Source organism: Ipomoea nil, unplaced genomic scaffold (genome assembly GCF_001879475.1).
Source record: "Ipomoea nil cultivar Tokyo-kokei standard unplaced genomic scaffold, Asagao_1.1 scaffold3043, whole genome shotgun sequence".
Taxonomy (NCBI): domain Eukaryota; kingdom Viridiplantae; phylum Streptophyta; class Magnoliopsida; order Solanales; family Convolvulaceae; genus Ipomoea; species Ipomoea nil.
The window spans coordinates 1,451,597-1,478,747 of record NW_017619471.1 but is presented as its reverse complement, the minus strand read 5'-3'; the positions used below and the strand labels follow the sequence as shown (position 1 = coordinate 1,478,747).

At 45.9% G+C, this 27,151-nt stretch overlaps 1 protein-coding gene across 1 annotated transcript; it reads right to left on the bottom strand.

Annotated features, from left to right (window-relative positions):
* Positions 1-11,175: 11,175 nt before the first annotated feature.
* LOC109163791 (suppressor protein SRP40-like) lies at positions 11,176-26,016 on the bottom strand. The gene is made up of 2 exons (XM_019312495.1): positions 25,574-26,016; positions 11,176-11,248 (listed from the first exon to the last, which is right to left on the bottom strand). The coding sequence occupies exons 1-2, from the start codon at positions 26,014-26,016 to the stop codon at positions 11,176-11,178; spliced, it is 516 nt and encodes a 171-aa protein (XP_019168040.1).
* Between the last annotated feature and the right edge of the window lie 1,135 nt (positions 26,017-27,151).

Sequence of the window (27,151 nt, the reverse complement as noted above, 5' to 3'; positions counted from 1 at the left end):
CTCGCCCAGACACCGATTAATCGACGCATAGGCGCTGGCCGACCGCCTAGTGTTTCACCATAATCGGTGGCCTAGGCAATTGGCTGGCTAGGCGGCCGCATAGGCTCTGACTGCCTAGGCCTCTTAGGCACTGACTAGGCCTCTTAAGCATCAACTAGGCCGCCTAGGCACCAACTAGTTTGCCTAAGGACACTAACTGGATCGCCTATGTTAGTGTTTTTAATGTTCAAAAACCCCATATTATAATTGTCGATATTATTATGGCATAACTAAGATAGGTTTAGAGTTTGTCCGTCCAGCTCTACAGTCGACTGATCAATCAGAAGCAACAACAAAAGGACTGACACTAAAGATCTGATTTAGGAAGCTGATTTCTAAAAGTCTTACGCGGTATTATCAGACAAGTTTGGAAAGAAGATCAGCGTATATTTTCAAGAAAGGTATGGACCTAATCTTCTGAGATTACATTCCTCTTTTATAGTCTTACCTTCTACAATCAAAGTCTTTTATGGAGAGAGTTTATTGAAGAATCTATAAGTACCCTCACTCGAAGAGATTTAGGGTTACGCCGAAAATATGAAGAAACACTCCCCATCTGCTATATGAGATTAGATCTTTGATTTTCATGTATCTTCTCAATACAATATGTTCATGGTGATTAAGATGATGAACTTGAGAAGAATCACTGCTGTTTAAACGAAAGGACACTGTGATCACACTGTTGTGGGAACAACTATAAAGAGCGTCATTGAAGTGGACTGCATCAGAGTGGGATCTCCAAGTGAAGGGATTTCATTGGACTTCTGTATGCATGGCTCTCTATCTTCAACAATCCACTAAACCTGTGTAGACTTGGTATGTACCTTGTGTGGGGCACTTGGGTAAGATTATTGTATATCTACCTTTGTACATTGGATTATGATTTAGTGGATTGGACGCCTATGTGATCGTCCCCCAGACGTAGATACACACTGTATCGAACTGGGTAAATATTCTGTGTCATTGGGTTTGTGCTCTTATCTTTCTCTTACATCTTCTCCACTATTTATTATTACTGACTGACTTCGTAACTGAATCAATCAGTAATCTCTGACAGTTGCTTAATTCTGTTAATCTATTTAAAAAGAGAATATGCAAAATTACATGTGGTATCAGAGCTTTTAAGTCTACATGGTGACTTGATCCGACGGGTTGTTTTTAGTTTTGCATTCTCTCTGTCTTTCGCAAGTTCTTTTCTGTGTGTTTGTCGGCTGGTTGTTTGTATTCAGGATGGATGCAAGTATGAAACCACCAGAACTAGATGGTCATAACTACTCTCTCTGGAAGGCTCGCATGGAGATATATCTTCAAGCACAAGGTACCAGGGTTTATCGTACTGTCCTAACTGGGTGGAGTCGTCCCACTACTCAGAATGCACAAGGAGTTACTGAAGATAAGCCCATGGAGACTTGGACAGACGATTAAATGAATGCCTCGGATCTAAACAACAAGGCATTAAATTCTATTGTAGGATCTTTGCATGAATCTGTATTTACTCTTGTCACAGGAGTAAAAGAGGCTAAACGAGTTTGGGAAATTCTAGAAACCAGATTTGAAGGAACTAGTGATGTCAAACAGTCAAAGCTACAAATGGTTTTGTCAGAATTCGAGGCACTCAGAATGATTGAAGAAGAAACCATTTCGACCTTCCACAGTAGGGTTCAGAATCTTATGAACCGAGCCTCAATCCTTGGAGAACCTTTCACTGATGAAAGAGTGGTCAAAAAAATCCTTCGCTCTTTACCTAAACGCTTTCGAATGAAAGTAACTGCTATTCAGGAACACACAGGTTGGGAAAAGAAGACTGTCGGAGAACTTATGGGAAGCTTACACACATATGAACTAGAAGTTCTTGCTGATGATGATCTTGGAAGTAACAGAAAAGGAAAGTCAGTGGCCTTTGTGGCTGAGGCTGATCGAGAATCGGACACAGACGACATAGATGATTAAACCTTGGCTCTTCTAACCAAAAATTTCAAGAAAATCTTAAAAGGTTTCAACAGAAAGGGACAAGGTCAGTCTACCAGGACACAATACAAAGGCAACAACTCCTCATATCAAAAGGCTGAAACATCAACTTTCTCTCAGAACAATCAATCTCAGACTGGTCGAACCAGACAAAACAGAAACAGTTCCGCAGACACAGGTAAATCTCTCAACCGGTCAATGCAGTGTAGGGAATGTGAAGGATATGGACACATATAGGCTGAATGTGCAATGTATCTCAAAAGGAAAAAGGCTATGTTGGTAGCTACTTTAAGCGATGATGAGGAGGAAACATCAAACGATCAGTCAGATGATAATGTGAGAAACTTTGTAGCCTTCTTTACTGCTACAGAACTTCAGTCAGACAAAGATCAATCAGATGAAGAAACGTACATATCAACTGATGATTTTGAAGAGAGACATACTCAACTTGAAATAGAATTTGCAAAACTAGTTGCTAGCTGGGAACAACTTGTGAAAGTGAATAAGAATCTGAATGAAGAGCTGAAGCAAAGAGATGATCTTCTAAAGAAACTGAATACAGATCTAGTCATAAAAGAAGATCTCATCACTCAGATAAGGTCCAGAGAAGGAAAACTGATCAAGGAATTGGAGAGTCTGAAGAAAAATATCCAGATGATGGACACCACATCTACCCTATATAAGATTCTAGACTCTGGCAGAAATCCTAATGACAAAAAGGGTCTGGGATTTGAACGAGGTGAATCTTCGAATAACGCACCTAAGTTCATCAAAGAGGGTATGTCTAAGATCACAACTGATCACAACTATGAACAAGGACAGTCATCTCAGTCAGTGCAGAACAAGGGAAGGAGGTACGACCAGACTACTAATACTGGCCTGGGCAGATTAACTCATCAATCTCATTATTCAAGGTTTAAAAATAAGATTGTCAAAGTTAAATATTACACCCCTGTTTGTCACTACTGTCAAACGAAAGGTCATACTCGGCCTGAGTGTTATTTTTTCTACAGAGATCAAAGGAAGGAAAACTATCAGAATAAGACCATTACACCATTCACTCGACAGGTTTGGGTCAGGAAGTCAGAAGTTATCTGCTACCCCACCATTGTTCTGACTGCATCTACAACTGACGCTAGATGGTATTTTGACAGTGGGTGTTCCAGACATATGACAGGAAATGTGAAGTGTCTAATGGCTGTTCAACCCAGCAGTGGAGCTGTAACATATGGAGAGCGACAAAAAGGGAGAATAGTTGGGAAATGTGTCCTAAATGTACCAGGTTTACCTCAATTAGAAGAAGTCCTGCTTGTCAGTGGGTTGAAAGCGAATCTTATTAGCATCAGTCAGTTGTGTGATCAAAATTGGAATGTGTGCTTCGATCGTAACTGCTGCAGAGTTAGTGACAAAGCAAATCAACTAGTCATGGAAGGAACTCGGTCCTCAGACAATTGTTACGTCTTGGCAAATGGAACTACTTGTCACTTATCCAAATCTGATGAATCAAAACTCTAGCATAGACGACTGGGTCACGTAAACTTCAGAGATATGGATAAGTTGATAAAACTGGAAGCAGTGAAGGGTGTACCTAAGATCAGAATAGATCCGGAAAAAATCTGTGGTGCATGTGCTATTGGGAAACAAATCAGAACTCCACACAAAGCAGTAAGAGGCATCACCACTGAGAAGTGCCTAGATCTTGTCCACATAGACCTCATGGGGCCAACACAAACTGAAAGCATTGGGGGGAAGAAATACATATTTGTGTGTGTAGATGATTTCTCTCGATACAGCTGGGTATACTTTCTGAGAGAAAAGACAGAAGCTTTCAAGGCGTTTAAAACTCTGTGTATAAGAGTTCAGAAGGAAAAGAATGAGTCTATAATAAAAGTTCAGAGATTGAGGAGCGATCATGGAAAGGAATTTGAGAACTCACTATATTCAGACTTCTGCTCCGAGCACGGTATATCACATGAGTTCTTAGCCCCTAGAACTGCTCAACAGAATGGAGTAGTGGAAAGAAAGAATCGAACTTTACAAGAAATGGCTAGAGTTATGCTACATGCCTCGCATCTGCCGCAGCGCTTCTGGGCTTAAGCAGTACACACAACCTGTCATACCATAAATAGGGTCTATCTTAGACTAGGAACAACCAAAATACCATATGAGATCTGGAAGGGTAAGAAGCCAAATCTGAAGTATTTTCATGTGTTTGGGACAAAGTGTTATGTGCTAGCTGATAGAGAACAAAGAGGGAAGTTCGAACCAAAGAGTGATGAGAGCATCTTCCTTGGATACTCTCTAAACAGTCGTGCCTACAGAGTCTACAACAAGAGGACTCAATATGTGATGGAGTCAATAAATGTGGTTATAGATGACAGTCCAGAAGAGTCAGTAGACACAACAGTGACAGATTCAATGACAGAACTTCCTCTCAGTGATCCAATTGCCACTAATAGCAACAGTCAGCCCAAACCACAGGAATCGTCAGATGAAGATCTAGAAAGTTCGGATCAAGAGACAAACCTCATAAATGATACAGGTAAAGACAAACCCATTAGAACTCAGAAAAACCATCCATCGGATAACATTATTGGAGATCCATCAGATGGGATGAAGACCAGGAGCAGAATAAGAAATAATTTGACAGAAGTATCTGGGTCTGCTTGTTATACCTCAAAGATAGAACCCAGAAATGTTAAAGAAGCCTTACAGGATGATCTATGGATCAAGGCAATGCAGGAGGAGCTACAGCAGTTTGAGAGGAATCATGTCTGGGATCTAGTTTCAAGACCTGATGGTGTTAACGTAATTGGAACGAAGTGGATCTTTAAAAATAAAACTAATGAAGCAGGGAATATAGCAAGGAACAAAGCTCGGTTAGTGGCTCAAGGGTATACTCAGATTGAAGGAATTGACTATGATGAGACTTTTTCTCCTGTAGCTAGACTCGAGTCAATTAGGATTTTGTTGGCTGTCGCATGCATTTTGGGATTCACTTTGTTTCAGATGGATGTCAAAACAGCATTTCTGAATGGCTATCTCCATGAAGATATTTATGTGGCTCAACCTAAAGGCTTCGAAGATCCAGATCATCCCTCATATGTCTATAAGCTTCGAAAAGCTCTCTATGGTCTCAAACAAGCCCCACGGGCATGGTATGAATGACTGACACAGTATCTGCTCCAGCATGGGTATAAACGAGGAAGTGTTGACAAAACCCTGTTCGTAAAAACTACTGGAAGTCATGTAACCATTGCCCAAATCTATGTTGATGACATCGTGTTTGGATCAACCTTACAGAAATACACTGACGAGTTAGTAAAAGTGATGAAGGAAGAGTTTGAAATGTCCATGGTTGGTCAACTGACATACTTCCTAGGTCTACAGGTCAAGCAAAGTCCTGAAGGATACTTTATTTCACAAGAGAAGTATGCTAAAAATCTAGTTAAAAAGTTTGATCTGGAATCATGTAAATCATCCAGGACACCAATCTCCACCTCCACAAAAGTATCGAAAGATGAAACTGGTGTATCAGTGGATAACACAGTTTATCGCAGCTTGATAGGGAGTCTGTTGTACCTAACAGCCAGTCGACTAGACATAATGTTCAGTGTTGGAATCTGTGCAAGGTATCAATCTGACCCAAAGGAATCACACTTGATAGCTGCTAAACGCATTCTGAAATATGTTAAAGGAACAATGCAGTATGGTCTCTAGTACTCCAAGGACAGTGAACTAAGTCTGGTTGCCTACTGTGATGCTGATTGGGCAGGAAATATTGATGACCGAAAGAGTACTTCCGGGGGATGTTTCTTTGTTGGTAAAAACTTAGTATCATGGCTAAGCAAGAAACAAAATTCAATTTCAATAAGCACTACAGAGGCAGAATACATAGCTGCAGGAGGATGTTGTACTCAGTTGGTTTGGATGAAACAGATGTTCCTAGATTATGGTCTCACTCAAGGGATAATGACACTCTATTGTGACAATGTCAGTGCTATTAATATTTCCAAGAATCCAGTTCAACATTCCAGAACAAAGCATATTAACATCAGGCATCATTACATCAGAGACTTGGTTGAATCCAAGGAAATTGAATTGGAATACATTCAAACTGACAAACAACTGGCGGATATTCTAACCAAGCCGCTGGACACCAATCGTTTTGAAATTCTGAGGTCTGCTCTGGGAATTTGCAGAATTGACTGATTAAAGCAGTTGGTCAATCAGAGAGGAGTGGTGTACACGGGTCAGTATTACGTTTTGACTTTTTGAAGACTCCTCTCTATTTTTGTTAAGTGGTGTTATTTTGGCCTTAATGATATCTCAAAAAGATATTAATCTTTTTTCAAAATTCAAATGTCCTTGGGTTCCATTTCCTTCCTAAAAAGAAGTTGTACCGTTGTGTCAATCAATCGCGTCTGCATGATATTTGACAAGCCGCATTGATTAGGGTTCTTCACCCTTTAGTCTATTTGATACCGGGCCAAGAAGAGAACAGGCTTTCAAGCATCTCAGCACTCAAACCCTTTCTCTCTCAGCATATCTGCTCTCAGTATTGTATTTCTCTCCTCTCACAAAAATTTCTCCAATGGCGGACCCGGTAAGAAATATCATCATCAAGCTCGGAAGCAAGACACATTCTCCGGAGGTGGCCCTTAAGCACATTCAGACGCTATTGCAGTTTGCTATGAAAAAGAAGCTCAAACTTGATCCTCTGCTTCGCGATGAGATTTTAGTAACTATGATGACCTATTACCCAGAATTTTATGCAGAATGGTCTGAAGATGATGCGACTAAACTGCTTATGATGGTTTCTGAAGCCAGTGATGAAGTTTCTCCAGTATATATTCCAGAACCCTCGGATGGAAATCGGGCCGGGGCATTCCTTCAATACTTTGCACATCGAAACCCTAGAATTGGTTGAGGTCTCTCGACGGCAAGCGGAGGCGCACTCTCTGTATCTCGAAGCTGCTCAGAAAGAGGCAAAACACAGACAGGAGATCCTCCGAAACAGGTCAAACAATTCTGAAACCCCTATTGAAATTTCACTAGATAAACCTGATGTTTCTACTACCCCATCTTGTGTGCCTGCTTGTTCTGAAAATTTAACTGTTTTGGATTCCGAGAATCCCCCTGTGAATGTTGATTCTACATCTCTGCCTTTGAGTAAGTCTGTTGATGTGAAAACTGATGTCTTGCCTGTGTCTGATGAGAAAGAAAAGTCCTCTGATGAGCCAAATAAATTGAGTTTAGTTGTTTATGCTTCTGATAATATTGCTCTGCCTCCGGCTGAAATTGCTGATGACCCTAAAGAAGTTTGTTCTGTCGTTGACACTCCTGTCTTACCTGCTAATGTTGAATCTGTTGATCTATCAAGTCCCCACAAGTCTGAGAAAACAGGTGGAATCCCAGTCTACACTGCCACATCATTAGGCGAAAGTTTGGAACATGTGCGACATTTTGCTGGTCTACCATCTGCTTCAATCCCTCAACCGTATCAAGTGATTCACCCTTCCGAATCTTCCAGCGAAGATGATAAAATACTGGCTGAAGTGTATGGATCTCAAACACTTCCATCTAACATTCCAACTATTGAGGCCACTGCTCATCCTGACTTCACGACCTTCAAAATTCGAGAAATTTCGAATATTATTGGGAGCTCATCTGCCAATGTTTCTGATTCCAGTCATTCTGTGACTCCTGTTCAATCCCCATACAAAGAAACAAAAAGGTCTAAAAGGAAGAATGTTCCAGTAAAGGTTGTTGTTGAGACTGGTAATAACAGTGCTGATGTGGATCAGCCTGAGAAGAAAAGGAAGTCGAGTGAGGGTGTTAAGCCGGAAGAAAATCCGCCTGTTCAACAAGCATTCAAGACTCTGCGATCATCTGTTAAGCAAAAGGGGCCTATTGTTCAAGTTACTTCTGTTCCTGCACCATCTGTCAAAAAAGGGAAGCCATCCACACGATCAAGAGGACGAAGCATTACTCCTGAGGTTCAACCTGTCAAAGAAAATGATACATCTGTTTACAGGCTTCAGTTTGTTTCTCCTGCTGCTCAGACCAAATGGTCTACCATGGTTAGAAGGGATCTTATTGTTCAACGATCTGTGGATCAGAACCAGCTGAATTCTGTATGTGACATTTTACCTTTGCTGAATGAAGTCGGATTGTTGAAGACTGTCACGAACTTCTGCCCATACTCTAAGCTTCTCACGTATGAATTCTATTGCAATCTCAATGACGAGATTGACATCCTATCTGGGCCACGACCAATGCAGATTTTCATCAGAGGAAGGTGGTACGTTTTTAGACCGGACATGATCAATGAATACTATGGTTTGACTGATGTGCAAGAAGACCCTGTCACTGACTACAACTTGGTGGCCAGAACTCTTACTGGTGGACAGACAAAATCATGGCCTACAGGAGATAAGGACTATCTGCAGAGCTCGCATCTCACATCCAGATATGTGATTCTACATCGGCTGGCCCTTCACAATTGGCTCCCATCAGCCCATTTCCACACTATTGGCAAGTTACTGGCAGGCTTCTTATTTCGCATTGGAACGAAGATGCCAATTGATATGGGAAAATGGATTTACTATCACATTCTTACCTTAATTCATCCACGGGAACAGAAGGTAAGACTACCCTTCCAAAATCTGATTTTTGGCATTCTTACCACTCAGGGTCTTGAGCCTATGCCCAGTGAGGTGATCAGCCCAACACTGCTCTATACTGTTGATAAACGTCTGCTGACTGGAGATCACATTCGGGATGTTGTCCCTGTATCTGCCCCATCCAATTCTGAACTTGATGCTGTGTCTGATGACTCTCCTCATGCTAAGGATGTTCAGCTTTCCATACAGTTGAAGGCAAGGGTTGCTGATCTTGAGACAGTACATAGCATTATTGCAAAGCAACTGACAGGGGCCCGTACTGAGCTGGCAACTGTACTTCTTCGTTTAAGCCTATCTGAATCTGCTGCTGCTCCTGATCCTGCGAAGTCTGACAGTGACACTCCCTCCAATGCTTGACCTTTGGCTATCATTGGCAAAAAGGGGGAGTAGTATGAACTCAGGGGGAGTTTTTTGTGTTTGAGTACCTTTTGGCCCTGGCTGGGCGTTGTTATTGATGGCACCACTTTTTGATTTTGATCATAAATTTCTTTAGATCTTATGTTTCTGTTTCTATTCCCTGTAATCAGATCAGACTTATTGGGTTGCTTCCTTATATTATCATATCTTAGTTCGTTATGATGTGTCTATCTATATAGTTGAGTTGTTTTGCCAAATAATAGCCAAAGGGGGAGTTTGTTAGTGTTTTTAATGTTCAAAAACCTCATATTATAATTGGCGATATTATTATGGCATAACTAAGATAGGTTTAGAGTTTGTCCGTCCAGCTCTACAGTCGACTGATCAATCAGAAGCAACAACAGAAGGACTGACACTGAAGATCTGATTTAGGAAGCTGATTTCTAAAAGTCTTACGCGGTATTATCAGACAAGTTTGGAAAGAAGATCAGCGTATATTTTCAAGAAAGGTATGGACCTAATCTTCTGAGATTACATTCCTCTTTTATAATCCTACCTTCTACAATCAAAGTCTTTTGTGGAGAGAGTTTATTGAAGAATCTATAAGTACCCTCACTTGAAGAGATTTAGGGTTACGCCGAAAATATGAAGAAACACTCCCCATCTGCTATATGAGATTAGATCTTTGATTGTCATGTATCTTCTCAATACAATATGTTCATGGTGATTAAGATGATGAACTTGAGAAGAATCACTGCTGCTTAAACGAAAGGACACTGTGATCACACTGTTGTGGGAACAACTATAAAGAGCGTCATTGAAGTGGACTGCATCAGAGTGGGCTCTCCAAGTGAAGGGATTTCATTGGACTTCTGTATGCATGGCTCTCCATCTTCAACAATCCACTAAACCTGCGTAGGCTGGGTATGTACCTTGTGTGGGGCACTTGGGTAAGATTATTGTATATCTACCTTTGTACATTGGATTATGATTTAGTGGATTGGACGCCTATGTGATCGTCCCCCAGACGTAGATACACACTGTATCGAACTGGGTAAATATTCTGTGTCGTTGGGTTTGTGCTCTTATCTTTCTCTTACATCTTCTCCACTATTTATTATTACTGACTGACTTCGTAACTGAATCAATCAGTAATCTCTGACAGTTGCTTAATTCTGTTAATCTATCTAAAAAGAGAATATGCAAAATTACAGCCTAGTCAGCCGATTATCTATTGTTCTCTTTTTTTTTTTTTAAATGGGTTATTTCACTCAAAATGACATCGTTTTGAGCAAAATAACCCTAAATAGTTCAAACTCTAAATGTTTTTAGGTTAATATTTAATATTTTAGTATTAATTATTAAATTATTTGTAATTTTGCATTTCCTCAGTTTAAGATTATTATTAGAGATAATTGACTGATGTATTGAACTCACTGATTCGGAGACGTGAATTGTCAGTCAGTTAGATAGATTGCAGATTAGTTTGTAGAGGAAAAACTAGAGAAGATAATAAATCAACACATACGATGTTTACCCAGTTCGATACAGTGTGTATCTACATCTGGGGGACGATCACCGAGGCGTCCAATCCACTAACTCATAATCCAATGTACAAAGATATAGAAACAACAATCTCACCCAAGTGCCCCAGACAAGGTACGTACCCAGTCTACAAAGGTTTAATGGATTGTTGAAGTCGGAGAGCCATGCATGCAGAAATCCAATGAAATCCCTTCAATTGCAAAGCTAACTCTGATGCAGTCCGCTTCAATGACGCAGTCCCACATTGTTCCCACAACTGAGTGATCTTCGAGTCCTTTCGTTTAAGCAACGATAGTTCTTCTCAAGTTCTTCATCATAATCACCAAGAACTTATTGTCTTGAGAAGAGACATGATAATCAAAGATATGTGTCTCTGTGTAGCATGGAGTGTTTTCGTCTTCTTAAAACCGTAACCCTAATTCTTGACCGAATAAGGATACTTATTCTTCCTTGGTAAGAACACTCTCCAAAAATATCTTTGATTGTAGATGGTAGGACAATTTGTGAAGAATGCAATCTTAAAGATTCGGTCCATACCTTCCAAAACAGATCCGCTGATATTCTATCCAAAACTGTCTTCTTAAACCGCGTTCAGCATTTTGGAAACATCTTCCTTTATCAGATCTTCAGTGTCAGTCTGTCTGTTGATGAACCTGATCAATCAATCTTCTGTAGGAATAAACTGACACCAAGTTAAACCCTATCTTAGTTTGCCATAATAATATTGCCAATTATATGTTGGGGTTTTTGGAGAAAATAAAAACACTAACATTATTAAATAGTTTAAAATTATCAAGTCTTAAAAAATTAAAAAAATTTAAATAAAATTTTTTTAAAAAAATAAAAAATATACGGACGCCTAGGCGTCCAAGAAACGCCTAACGATGTTTTCAATCATGATTACTAGCTTTTAAGCTAGGCATGCCAGACAGAGCCTTAGAAGTTAGTAGGAGTTTCTTCCTTAAGAAAGATGATGACAATGAAAGAAAAAGAAATTACGAGTATGTTCATGTTAGTTAAAATTTTTCATTTAATGTTATGCCAGCCCATGTTAAGGGAAGCAATTTGATTTTAACTTATAAAATATACTAAGCTGATTTGTAACACCCCCTAATTTCCATGCTACATTAAATCTTAAACATGCAGATAACTAGCCAAAACATCATACACAGCGGAAGACTAAATAGAGATTATATAAATAGGAAATAAAGGGTGCTATGTCGCGCCCACCCAAAGGTGAACGCACAGGCAAAACATCTGCATAATTCACAATCTAAATTCGTTCAGAAATAGGAGTACTAGCGTCTAACATTGGCACACAGGCCACAACATCTCAAAACAAAGAGATCTAAGCTAACAGGTTCTAGACCGCGCTCTCGTCTACTCATCACCTGAAAGAAACACATAAAATAAGGGACAGCGCCCGGTCAGCGAATGATGCTGGTAACCCACCGATACATGTGAAATATCATATGTAGGTAGTTAATATATATACAAAATCATTTGCGAAACGGGATATAGTATATATCAATTTCAAAAGCCAAGATAAAGATCAACACAAGACTCAATACACTCTCAAAAGATAAGGGAACACATCCCAATACGACAAGAAGCAATAACGACTCACAAGAACGGCTCAAGGTATAATCTACCATCACACAGAAGATTAACACCCGACATGCATAACACAAGAGAATAAGGACACACCCATTGGCAACACAAGCCTTTGTGGCATCACACGTCACAAAATAGAGAAATACACAACAACAGCTACACAAGCCTTCGTGACATCACCCATCACGAATTGATATGCCTTCCTTATGCCTGGTTCCAACCTTATGGCTACCCCAACCTTATGTCTAGTTCCAATAATTACCTCCAGGACCCCTGTACACCAAGTCCAACCATTTTCCTCCGAGGACCGTCGTCCCCATCCGCCGACAAACCGCCAACAAAACCACCGATTTCATAGTACACGAGGGTACCGATCACACACATGGCAACACATGCCTCCAAAGAAATACGTGAACCCGACACACAGGTCACAAACTCCATAATCACGTCATGGCCACCACGAGGACCACTGCCGTACCTTGGTGACTAATGTCCCATACCATTAATCGTGCAATCCAGGTACAGCCACACACACCACACCACAACAGGAATCAATCAACAGATCACAACGAAGATATAAAACCTTACTCAATCAAGGAATGGATCACCGTCCAACAACAACGACGATTAACACAAGTCATCATCAACCAATAGGAAAGGACAAACAACACACACGCTAGCATTTAAACACTGAACTAGCATGCTTATCAAACGGGTAAACCAAACATAGTTCCGAAGAACACACAAGACTCATCACGGTTCAACGAATCACAATGTTGAACACTTAGCACGATTCAAGACACCAAAACCTACATGGATCCCTACCATATAGTTCTAGACATACGAAATATCAAGAAGACACTCAAATAGTTCCACAAAAGAACATCGGGAAGTCAAAAGACCAAATACCGAGTCAAAAGAATCACGGGGAACAAATCCCCGCCCAAGCCACATATGTACCCCGCGGGTGGGCCCACGGGTAGACCCCCACCCGTGGTTCCGCACGCGGGTACACACCCACAAGCCACCTTGTACGCCGCGGCTGGGGTGGCGGGTAGGCCACTGCCCACCGTTCCGCCCGCGGGTACATACCTGTACACCAAATTAATCCCTTCGGGGATTTTCAACACCAAGCTCAAATTCAAGTCCAAAACATGCCAAATCTCACCAAATACAACAAAATGACTTGAATAAAAGGAATAGCCAAGCAATGACACACATGAACCCTAAACACAAGCTCTAGATATGCATTTTCACAAGACAATGCATAAACACTCACATTTCATAGCAAAACACATGTAGAATCCAAGAAATCATCATATAGGTAAACAAAATAGATTTTGTAGAGCATGGGTTACCTCTTGAAGACTTATCCTTCACTTACAACACTCCACAAGTCTCCCAACAAGGTTCCCTTTCCACACCCACTTCAAGAACACACCAAAACAACATAAAGATTTCACCTTTATAAAAAGATACCTTAGAAAACACTAAAAACACAAGAGGAGCTTAGATCTTAGCCTCCTAGATGCTCAAAAGTATGAAAGGTAGAATCTTGAAAGCAAACTTGAAAGATCTTGGTAGCCCTAGGTGTGGCTTGGAGAGAAAGCTAACTAGCTTTTAGAGAGAAGAGAGAGGGCTTATGATTGAAGAAATGAAATGTGTCTTCCTAGGTTAGCTTGAAAGACTATTGTCAAGGAAATGTCTCATTTACCCTTACTAAGATGAAATGTGTAAGGGAACAAGGGAACAACTCACAAAGCTTAAGGTACAACTTTTGACTTTGGGTTGACTAGTCAATTACTAGTCCCGGACTATTGAATTTTCAGGAATTTAAGGAATTAAATTAGCAATTGGATTATGATTAATTTCTTAATTAATCCCTTAATTGAATTTGGATTACAAGGTGCCACATGATTGGTTTAAACATTGAAATCATAATAGTAATTGAAATTGAATACTTGGTAAGGACATCTCCAATCATGGAGATAAGAGGAAGAGAAAGGAGGAGAAGAAAATTACTTTTGGAAAGAACTGCCTCTACAGAGATAATTCGTGAGAACGTGTGGCGTGCGAGCAATACACACTAATTATGTGGTGCGTGTTGCTCACCCGCCACAAAGACGCCCAAATTATCAAAAAACACTACAAAATCAAATATTAAGAATTTAAACCCTAACAAAATTATAGACTAAAATTGAGCAATTCGGCAAAGCAGATATCAAGAACACACATGCAACCACATCCAAAGATTCAACATAGCAAACAACGCAAATAAAGCATAAGGAAAAAAATAAACATTAAACAAAACATGGAAAAAAAAAAAGAGAAAAAACAAAGAAAAAATATGTGACCGACCTAGTCTCGGAGCCTCTAATGTGCCTCCAGTACGTTTACTTCGCAGGGGGATGCCATGGTCTACCATGAACAATAACGTCGAGCTCCAAGGCAAGAAAATAGATGAAACCTTTTGGGATACAAAAGTAACAAAACTGAAAAAGGATAGAGAGAGACACTGGGGAACACACAACCGGCATTTGCGTAGGGGAAGAGTAAAAGTCAGGCAACAAAAACACACCAAAAATAAAAACATATCTAAAGTTACACAAATACCCCAGCCCCCTAATCATCTATATATATATACTCGCGGGAAAAAAAAAAACATATGGCTAATCTATTAATTACCATCAATCTACACCATTCATTATTAAGATCCAATGAACCATAATTGTGCTCATCATCCTCCATAATATATGTGTCCTCATTTGAATATATATATATATATATATATATATATATATATATATATATATATATATATATATATATATATATATATATATATATATATATATATTCAAATAAGGACAAATATATTATAGAGGACTGTGCAGACAGGTGTAGTCATGTGCCATTAGTCTGTATGTCGTGTGCATGACCTAATGTAGTCGTGTGACATAGTTCGTATGTCGTGTGCATAGGTGCATTCATGTGTCATTAGTCTATATGTCGTGTGCATGACCTAATGTAGTCGTGTGACATAGTTCGTATGTTGTGTGCATAGGTGTAGTCATGTGTCATTAGTCTGTATGTCGTGTGCATGACCTAATGTAGTCATGTGACATAGTTTGTATGTCGTGTGCATAGGTGTAGTCATGTGCCATTAGTTTATATGTCGTGTGCATGACCTAATGTAGTCGTGTGACATAGTTCGTATGTCGTGTGCATAGGTGTAGTCATGTGCCATTAGTCTATATATCGTGTGCATGACCTAATGTAGTCGTGTAACATAGTTCGTATGTCGTGTGCATAGATTTATTAATTAATAGAACGTGGGTTCGAAACCTGATGTTTACGTGTATGTTTGTGTGTCATTGTATATTAAATTGTGTGCATGATACTAATGTATCGTGTGCCCATTGTTTGTCCGCACAGTCGTCTATATATCACTGTCCTCATGTGAACACGGGTTGCGTTCACATGATGACAGCAATATATAGAGGACTGTGCGGACAGATAATGGGCACACGACAAAATAGTACCATGCACACAATTTAATATACACTGACACACTAGCTTACATGTAAGCATCAGGTTTCGAACTCATGCTCTATAAATTAACAATGTGACACGACATACAGACTAATGACACACAACTACATCTACCCTCACGGTCCTCTATAATATAGTTGTCATCATTTGAATACACTTATATATATATATATATATATATATATATATATATATATATATATATATATATATATATATATATATATATATATATATATATATATATATATATATATATATATATATATATATATATATATATATATATATATATATATAGAGGGATGCACTCAGGTGCGAATAAGTGCCCAGGAAGGAATATGCGAACGAATCAGCGCGCGACACGTGTCCAGATCTAATATCTTAAAAAAAACACGGTGGCATTTTCGTAAATAATTGAACATCGAAGTGCAAGTAAAATCACTTACAAGTGCACCTATTTTCACCTATAAGTGCATGTAATTTTTCCTTGTTAGCATTCACTTCCCGCAAACATTCATGCACCTGGGTGTGTTTATAACTATAGGTGCAACTATTTATAACTATAGGTGCAACTACTTATAACTATAGGTGCACCTACTTTCACCTATAAGTGCATGTAATTTTGCCTTGTTAACATTCATTGATCTGAGTTCAGCGGGTAGTAATACCCCTTAAAACCACTCGCAAACATTCATGCACCTAGATGCAACTACTTATAACTATGTGTGCAACTACTTAGAACTATAGGTGCAACTACTTATAACTATAGGTGCACTTAGTATTGATGCTCAGTGTAAATTTTTACTTGCACCTATAATACATTTTGCATGCACTTGTACTACATTTTACTTGCACTTCAATGTTCAATTATTTACGAAAATGGCACCGCGCTTTTAAAAAAAAAAATTAGTGTTTCTCATCCATTAGATCTGGACACGTGGACGGATAGAATTCTTTCCTATTTCGCTCCTGGGCGAAGCATTCGCACCTGAGTGCAATTATATATATATATATATATATATATATATATATATATATATATATATGGTAGGGAATATCCCGACCGAGATAAGCTCCACCACGACCGACTTGCCTTTGTCTTTCTCTTGTGATCTTTGCAGGTGGCAGGTCGGGCTTTTTCCATGAAGACCCCGGTCGGGAATGGCCGGGAGTTGCCCGAGCGACGGTGTCGACCACCGAGCGGTAGCCCTCTGGCGAAAGAGCTGACAACGGACACGTGGCGGCTCTTTACATCGACAGCCATGGCACCCGGGAGGATGACACGTGGTGGCTACGTGGAGGGCATGCCGAACGGCTGGAATCCTGTCCCCGGCATAGCGGCTATAAATACCCACAGTGGCTACAGTGTAAAGGACTTTTGGACGATCGATAGGTTGTTGTTAGAGAATCCCGACCGCAGTCAGTCGGTACTCAGAGCAGCCAAGTAGATTGTACTTAGGGCCTTTACCGGGATCAATAAAGATTTTACTTGCTTTAATTGGTCTCGTGTTATTTTATATTGCTTACGTAGAATTAGCAGTATCATTTTGGCGCCGTCTGTGGGGATCCATGCAAGAAACCAACGTCTTGACGAGCACCCGATCACCATATCGACATGTATCCGTGGGCACACAACAACTTTGCCGACGACCAGGCGGATGCGGCGAGCTCCTCCGACCACTATGCTACCCAACAGCAGGGTCAGACGATGGACCTCAACCTCAATCTCTCACCACCACATCCGTCAAATGCATACCCGGCCGCCCAGCAGCCGGTGAATTACATACAACCGGGATACCCACCACCCGGTCTGCCATACCAGCAGCAGCCGATGATGTATCCCGCCCATTATCCGTATCCGGTCCCACCTCCACCGTACGGGTATTGGCCAGGCCAACCAATGTGCTACACTTCCCCGGTTGGTTATCCACCCTATACGCCAGCTTATACAGCTCCAGCCGCCGCCCCTCCAGTACAACCGACCGCACAAGTAGAGCCGCAGCGTCAGTCCACTTCCCGGGCTCGACGCTCGGCTCATTCGCGGTTGGGGTCGGGGGGTGCTGATGCGATGGAGGCACCAGCTCAGGCCGTTCAAGCGGAGGACCCTGAAGAGGTTGCCCGAGCGGTAGCTTTTGATCGTCTTCGACCGGAGATGCGCCAGCGTTTGGGACCCCAAGACCCGAACCGCGGGCAAGAGGACGTACAAATGCAGGAAGCTAGCCACGAGGCTTCATCCGGGTATAGCGGGTCGAGATCTCACCGACGGCGACGCGCTCGGGATACAGCCCAAGCCGCTCAAGCCGCCGAGCTCAACGAAACCCGAGGATTGCTCTACAACCTCCAGGCGGAAGTTGCGCAGCTCAGGAGTGCGTATCCTACAGCACCCCCGGCCGACCGATCGACCCTACACCAAACGCCTTTCACAGCAGCGGTAATGGCTCAGCCTTACCCGCTCGACTTAAAGGTCTCGGGAGAGAAGAGTTACGACGGTCGGACAGACCCGGAGGCTCACGTGAATGATTTTTTCAGCAATATGATGCTGAAGGGCGTCTCAGACGCCGTGATGTGCAGGGCCTTCTACTCAACGCTTACTGGTCGGGCGGCAGAATGGTTCCGAACCCTGCAGCCGGGGTCAATCGACAAATTTGAGACCCTGGCGATCAAGTTTGTAAGGAAGTTCATCACTTCCAAAGTGGTGAGGAAGTCCTACATGTATCTCGAGAAGGCCAAGCAATTAGAAGGGGAAAGCTTGACTGACTTCCTCATCAAGTGGAAAGCGGCGGTCGGGGAGGTCGAGCCTATGGACGATGCGACCGCCACTCACATGCTTCACATCTCCCTCCGGGCGGGGTATCTGTACCAGGATTTTATCCTCCACCCCCCGACCACCTATGAGGAGGCCCTCCGAAGGGTCACTGATTACGCCAACGCAGGTGAGGCGAATGCCGTCAAGCACTTGCAGGAGGTCGGTTCTTCGTCTCGTAAACCGGCCGGCCGGGCGGAACATCGGTCGGGAGATGACCATCCCCGATCCCGCACCAGGCCTGGCGAGTTTACGGCCTTAAACCGATCCGTGGCGGAGGCCATGCAGTACGCTCAGTCCTGCAATCTCATCAAACTCCCCCATCCCGATCGAGACGGCCCTGACAAGAGTAAGCACTGTGCTTACCATCGATGCGCCGGCCATGACACCGAGGAGTGTACCCACTTGCGCCAATTATTGGAAGATTTGCTCAATTTGGGAAAATTGGACAAGTGTGTGGGGAAGAGAGAGGAAAACAAGAGCGCCGATCGGAGGGGTCATAGACGCTCTCATCACCACTCTGATCGATCTGGGCAAGACAGAAGGGATGGTCGTCATGATGACCAGCGGGATCCCGACCCTCCGTCCGGTAGCCGCCCGTCCGGAAAGCCTACCATCCATGTCATTTTTGGTGGGCTGGAAGATGCTTCCCGACCGCGGACTAATTGCCCGGTCGCAATAGTGGATTCCCGGGAGACCGGGAAGAGGCAGAAGATGGAGCCCATAACCTTCACCCTTGAGGACCAACCTAGCAGCAGCGACCACGGCATGGAGGCGCTCGTGGTCACGATCGACGTTAAGGGGACGGACGTCCAAAGGGTTATGGTTGACACGGGCAGCAGTGTGAACGTCCTATACTTGGACGTGTTTGAGAAGCTTGGCCTTGACAGGAAGGAGCTGACTCCGGTCGGTGTACCACTGTCGGGATTTACCGGGGCCCTTATCTACCCCGAGGGAAAAATAACGCTCCCGGTCGAGATCGGCACGCCTCCAAAGTCGATCCAAACGGAGCTGGAATTTGTTGTGGTCAACCTCCACTGCGTCCACAACATTATCTTGGGCCGACCCGCCATAATGAAGATCGGTGGGATAATTTCCATGCCTCACCTATGCATGAAATTCCCCACCCCCAACGGGGTCGGCGTGGTTCGTGGCGATGTCCAATCCGCCCGGAAGTGTTACACCCGAGCGGTTAATCGACGTGACTCCGGTCCGTCTTCCCGGGTGAACACCATAGCCAAAGAGGAGGTTAACGAACGGAAGGAGCAGCCTGAGCCTTCCGAGGAAGTTGAAGAAGTTCCCCTGTCCGAGGACCGCCCGGACAGGAAGATTAAGATTGGCCGAGCCCTCACTCCCGAGCTCCGAGCGGAAGTTCTGGCCGTGCTCCGGGAGTACGCCGATATTTTTGCATGGGGGCCTGAAGACATGCCCGGGATCGATCGGTCGGTCATTTGTCACAAATTGGCCGTCGATCCCGCAGCTAAGCCGGTCGTGCAAAAGACACGACACCTCTCCTCCGATCGCCGCGAGTTTGTAAGAGAAGAAGTCAAAAAGATGGCGGCGATCGAGCACATCCGTCCGGTGGTCTATCCTGAGTGGGTGGCAAATATTGTTCTTGTTCCTAAGCCCCCAGCATGGAGGATGTGCATCGACTTTACGGACCTCAACAAAGCCTGTCCGCTTGACCCGTACCCTCTACCGAGCATTCATCAGATGGTCGACGAGACGGCCGGGGCCGAGTTAATGAGCTTCATGGATGCCTTTAAGGGATACCATCAGATCATGATGCACCATGAAGATGAGAGCAAGACAGCCTTCGTGACCCCGGATGGGCTGTATTGTTACCGAGTGATGCCGTTCGGCCTCCGAAACGCAGGAGCGACCTACCAAAGGATGGTCAACATGCTCTTTGCTGATCTGCTGGGCCGAACGATGGAAGCTTACATCGACGATATGTTGGTCAAGAGTCGGGACCCATCCGACCACACTCGGGACCTTCGGGAGTGCTTCCAGATCATGAGGAAGTACCAGTTGCGGCTGAACCCGACCAAGTGTACATTCGCGGTTCAGACCGGCAAGTTCCTCGGCTATATGATGACCAAGAGAGGAATCGAGCCTAACCCGGCCAAAGTAAAAGCGATTCTGGATATGCAGCCACCTTCCACCGTTCGGGAAGTCCAGCAATTGACCGGTCGGTTGGCAGCCCTCAGCCGGTTCCTCTCCAAGCTAGCCGAGCGCGCTTTACCTTTCTTCAAGGTATTGCGGAAGGTTAATGGATTCGTCTGGGACGAAGAATGCCGAGCGGCTTTTGACGAGCTGAAGGAGTATCTCATGTCACCGATCGTGCTCTCAAAGCCCGAGCTCGGAGAGGAGCTAGACGTGTACCTCGCCGTCTCCGATCGTGCAGTAAGCGCAGTTCTGTGCCGAACCGATCCGGAAGGGGTCCAGCGACCGGTGTACTATGTAAGCCACGCGCTACATGGTCCCGAGCTCCGGTACTCCCGACTCGAGAAGGTCGTCTACGCCCTTTACATCGCCGCGAAGAAGTTGGCTCCCTACTTCCAAGGTCGAGCAATTCGCGTGTTGACCGACCAGCCGATCGGGCCAGTCCTCCGAACTGCTTCATCATCAGGTCGCCTAGTCAAATGGGCGTTAATGTTGACCCAGTACGCGATCGAATACCGACCAAGACCGGCTATTAAAGGTCAAGCTCTTGCGGATTTCTTGGTTGAGTGCACCGCCCGGGATACCCGGCCTCCTGAGGTTGCGGATCCCGAGGCTGAGTGGTGGTCGCTGGCTACAGATGGGTCGAGTAGCAAAAAAGGGGCAGGAGGAGGAGTGGTGGTCACGAGCCCGGAAGGATTCAAGATCTATTTTGCTCTTATGTACCAGTTCCACCCAACCAACAACGAGGCCGAGTACGAAGCATTCGTTAATGGCTTGCAGTGCGCTCGGGACTTGGGGGCTGAATACATTCGAGCTCAGACAGATTCCGCGCTCGTGGTCGGGCAAGTCCTCGGGGACTATGAAGTCAATGGTGAGCGTTTGCAGTTGTATCGAGACCTTGCCATGGAAAAGCTCGCTCAGTTCCGGGGGTATACCGTCCGACACATACCCCGGTTGGATAACGCCGATGCGGATATCTTGTCTAAACTGGCCCAAGACGCCCCGGAGCACATTTCGAAGATAGCTCGGATCGTGGTGATCCCAAGACACAGTATTCACCGTCTACCGGTCAATCCCATCCAACCGGTAGATGACAATTGGATCACCGATCTGAAGGAGTACCTCGAGCACGATAGCCTCCCCGACGACCCGCAGCGTGCTGGAAAGGCCAAGCTAAGAGCCCCAAGGTTCCAAGTCTTGGACGGTCGTTTGTACAGGCGATCGTATGGAGGCCCCCTCATGCGTTGCTTGACCGCATTTGAGGCTGAGTTGGTCATGAAGGAGCTACACTCGGGAATCTGCTCTTCACATCAAGGAGGTCGATCCCTGGCCCGTCGTATCATGTTGATCGGGTACTATTGGCCGTCCCTCCAGCTAGACTGTGAAAAGTTAGCTCGGGAATGTGAGACGTGCCAATTGTACGCCCGGATGCCTGGACGACCGGCAACGTTCTACCAGCCAGTCACGACCGCAATTCCTTTCGCAAGGTGGGGGGTAGACATCTTGGGACCCTTTCCTCAGCTCTCCGGTCGGAGAAAGTTCGTGATCGTCGCCATAGATTACTTCTCCAAGTGGATAGAAGCCGAGCCTTTAGCCACGATCACATCTCAGCAATGTGCTCGCTTCCTTTGGCGCAATGTCATTTCCCGTTTTGGCGTGCCCGTGCATCTCATTAGCGACAACGGTCGCCAGTTTGTGAGCCAATACTTCCAGAATTTCTTGGCCACGATCGGGACGACTCACGTCCGGTCGTCGGTCGCTTACCCCCAGGGAAATGGACAAGTGGAGAATGCTAACCGGACGATATTGGAAGGTCTGAAAAAGAAGTTACACTCGGCCGGTCGTAGTTGGGCCGATGAGTTGCCATATGTTTTGTGGACTTATCGGACGACCCCGAGGGAAGCTACTTTGGAGACCCCGTTCGCCCTGGTTTACGGAGCCGAGGCCCGACTTCCGATTGAGGCCTGGATTCCGACCGATCGAGAGAGAACCTATAATGCGGAAGAGAACGAGCACGCGATGGCCGTGGACCTTGATGGGGTCGAGGAAAAACGAGAGCTAGCCGCTCGACGCATAGCCGAGTATCAAAAGCGCGTCAAGAGTTCTAAAGATGTTCGGGTCAACCCTCGTTATTTTCAAGAAGGAGACTACGTTCTACGACGAAGGGAGGCCAGCCAACCTCTAGAGGGCGGAAAGCTAGCTCAGAACTGGGAAGGGCCGTACGTCATCAATGCTGTCATACGGCCGGGTACATACCGACTAGAGACAACGACTGGTCGGCTAATCGAGGGGACTTGGAATTCCGAGCACCTCGTTCTTTTTAGGCATTAGCCTATTTTTTGTATTTTTAGACGAAGTGGGGGCTTGACCTGCGAGTTAGTCCCGGTCGTCAGTTCTATGTAAATTTATGGTTGTAAAATTAATTCAACCGCCTGCGAGCGGGAAAGTTTAATGTATATACGATCGATGATTGCCCGACCGTTTGTATGCGGCGGCCCGATCGGTTATTTTCTTTCACCTTCGTTACATGCAGATCAGTTCGACATTCATCAACCGGGCGAAATCTATCGACCGGTCAAAACGCGCTCCACATTGGCGGACACCCAAGTCATGCCACTGATCGGGGAAGCCAGGAGCTCTCAGCATTATTCCCCGATCCGTCCAACTTCTGTCCACTATTGCACCCACTCGTGCCTCGAGCGCACAATAGTGTGGGGGCTGGGATAAGGAAGTATTTGCAGGCCCGTCACTCGGTTACACTCCGACCGTAGAGGCTTATCCTCAGACGTCGAAATATCGAACGCACGACCAGGCCATAAGGTCGTAGGTCGGGCGTTGAACGGACCGAGTATTACGAGACCGGGTCTAGAGGCCAGGTGGTCGAGTGATTATGATCGGTGTGTGCAAATTGAAAGCAAGGAAACGAAAGAACGAATAACACGAGTTAGAGCAAAAACGAATTTTATTAACAAGCAAAAAGTTGCCCGGTACAATTCGGGACCGGGCTCCCGATCAATGGGCCTTTACAAAAAAAGAAGAAGAAAGGAGCCTATTCTACTTCTTCGTCTCCCGAGCTCCGGCGGTCGGTTCTTTTCCGCTCGGGGTGGCCGCCGTTGACGCTCCAGGCTCGGCCGCCTTGGCTTTTGGGGCGAACGGAGAAGGACCGGGATCGGCTAGGTCTGGGGGTAAGGCCGAGAGGACCAGCTGAAGGTCTTCCCCGTCCAGGGCCTGTTCCAACCGAGAACGGACTCGTTCGAGCATCTTCCGCTTCCCGGCCGTGAAGCCCCAGCGACCGAACGAGACGATCAGCTCTTCCCCGATCTCTGTTCCCCGGGCTGCAGTGAGGAAGGCCGAGCCCAAGTCCTTGTCTTTGAAGGCTGCCCGCGCCAGCTCGCTCGGATTCTCGAGCTGAGCCTTCAGCTCCCTGGCCTCTCCGATCGCCCGGCTGGCGACCTTCTCGGCAAGAACCCGCTCCTCGTCGCCCTTCTTCAGGGCCTTCTGGGTCTTCTCCAGCTCGGCTTGGAGGTCCTTGATCTCCTTCAAGCGACGGGCGGCCGTCTTCTTGTGGTGATCAGCTTCCTCGGCCAGCATGGCTCGACCTTGTAGGAGCTGGGCGGCCCGGGAAATCTGCAAAACAAGAGACGTTCGGTTAGCCCGATCAAAAACGCTTGGGCAGAGAAAGTATAAGTTGGGAAACTCACCTCAGCCAGGTCGTGGCCGATCTGTTCAGCCACCTGGGTCGGGGTCATCTTCCCCAGGTCCACTCGGGCTGGCGCGGCGTTGCCGATCCGTGCCAGCACGGACGTAGGCTCCCTCTCTCGCCCGACCGAAGGGCTCGGGCTGTGCTGCTCACGGCGGCGCTTCAGGCTGCCCACCTCGGTCGCGCCCTGGACGGCGACCTTCTCCTTGCCCCGGGCGACCTCCACCCGGGTGACCAAGACGTCAGGCTGCTCGACGATGAAGCCCTCGCCCGTCGACACGGTCGAGGCACTCAGGGGTCGGGCAGTGGGAATCTCCTTTTCCCCGGCTGCCTTGGTCTTGGCCTTCTTCTTCCCGCCGAGGGAGATCTTCGTGGCGGGGGAAGGGCGGTGTCTTCATCGCCGAATTCTGCCATGGCTGCAATAAAAGAGTTAAGTTAGTTAGATCAAGAAACGAAGCTAGGTCGGGAGGAACAGCTCGAGCTAAACCTTTCTTCTTCCGTTTCGACGGCTTGGCGACCGTCACGCCCATCGGCACGGGCAGGTACTTCTCCGGCAGCTCGTATGTGGGGGGCGGGAGTTGAGCCGCCTCGAGACTTTCGGCCGTCCGGAAGATTGTGTATTCGTGCACCTCGCTCGAAATCCGGCTGACCGTGTCCCTCAGCGCTTGCGTCTCGACCGGCACCACTTGTTTCCGAAAGTGGGTGCTCCAAGCGCGATCAACCGGGAGGATCCAAGGGTCGTATTTGAGGGAGAAGATCCTGTTCTTCCACCCCCTGTTGTTCCCAGGCAGTCCTTTGATCGCGCACATATCGGCCCGGGACTGCAACATCAGGAACCCACCTCCATAGTTGCCCGGGAGGACTTTGACCTGGTAGATGAAGTTGAACAACTCCATCGTGCACTCGGCCTCGTGCCGAGCGCATATCTGCGGGAAGCAGGCGAGGATCCGGTGGGCGTTAGGGCAGATCTGGGCCGGGACGACCCGGTAATAGGCCAAGAAGGCGTTCAGGAGGGGGGTGAAGGGAATGGCGATCGGGGCCATCAGGGAGTCGTAGTGCATCCCGATCCATTTGCCCCGATGCCGATCGATGACGTTCCCCAGCTGCCGGCTCGTGTCAAATTCTACCCGACCCACGAGCCTTTCGGCGATCCTAGCCGCCTCGCCCTTGGTAAGCAGGCTCATTTGCTGTTCGACGTTCTCGCTGTTCAAGAACTCGAACTCCGCGACGGCTGGGGCGGCTGGCCCGGCCGTGTCCTCTTCAGTCGGCTCAGGGGCCGGACTCGGGTGGTCCCCAACCACCCGAGTGGGCGTTTCCCTAACGCCTTCGGTCGGGGATCCTTGTCTCCCCGACGTGGTTCCTTCTTCTTCCTCGTCGGAGCTCCCCGATCCGCTTGAGCTGGAGCTCGACGACCCGGATGAGCTGGACGACGTGTGTTGTGCGGCGGCCCGCTCGGGAGAAGGACCCGGTCGGCTGATAGCTTCGGGGGAGTAGGACATGATGTCCACCTCCTCGTCGCTGAGGTGCTCGACCTCTTCGTCGTAATCCGCGATCGATGCGTTTTGGCTATCCGAGTCCGACATAGTTCTACCTAAAGGTCGGTCGGGAGTTAGTACAGGGTTCGGGGAATTAGCTCGAAGTTAGTGCTATCCTACTTCTACGTTAAGTGGAGAGTAAACAAAGAGCAAAGAACTAAGAGCTTACCGAGTGAGGAAACTTTGAAGAAGATCTGAAGTTTTGCTCTGCTTGATCGCCTTGCTGAGATGCTCTGCTCGGGATTCTTAGAGGATACCGACTGAAGCAAAAGAGTGAGGAAAGTTCAAATGAGGGCCTCAAGGGCCTATTTATAGGAGGGCATTTAGGCGGGAAATGGGCCAACTTGCCTGACACGACCCGCGCTGAATCCGAGGCGACGGATGGGATCGCCGAGGCCGGCAGAGGCCGACACGTGGCGTAGGAAGGAATGACAGCTGGCAGGTCGGCTTGGTGGCTGACGGTTGGGCTTCTTCATCCCGTCCCGTTTTTTCCCGACTGATCAAAAAGGCCCGGGCTGGGGGGCTCTTGGTAGGGAATATCCCGACCGAGATAAGCTCCACCACGACCGACTTGCCTTTGTCTTTCTCTTGTGATCTTTGCAGGTGGCAGGTCGGGCTTTTTCCATGAAGACCCCGGTCGGGAATGGCCGGGAGTTGCCCGAGCGACGGTGTCGACCACCGAGCGGTAGCCCTCTGGCGAAAGAGCTGACAACGGACACGTGGCGGCTCTTTACATCGACAGCCATGGCACCCGGGAGGATGACACGTGGTGGCTACGTGGAGGGCATGCCGAACGGCTGGAATCCTGTCCCCGGCATAGCGGCTATAAATACCCACAGTGGCTACAGTGTAAAGGACTTTTGGACGATCGATAGGTTGTTGTTAGAGAATCCCGACCGCAGTCAGTCGGTACTCAGAGCAGCCAAGTAGATTGTACTTAGGGCCTTTACCGAGATCAATAAAGATTTTACTTGCTTTAATTGGTCTCGTGTTATTTTATATTGCTTACGTAGAATTAGCAGTATCAATATATATATAGATGTGTATTCAAATGAGGACAAGTATATTATAGAGGACTGTGAAGACAAATATAGTGTGTGCCATTAGTCGGTATGTCGTGTGCATGGCCGAATGTAGTCGTGTGCCACAGTTTGTATGTCGCGTGCTAGATTTGTTAATTTAT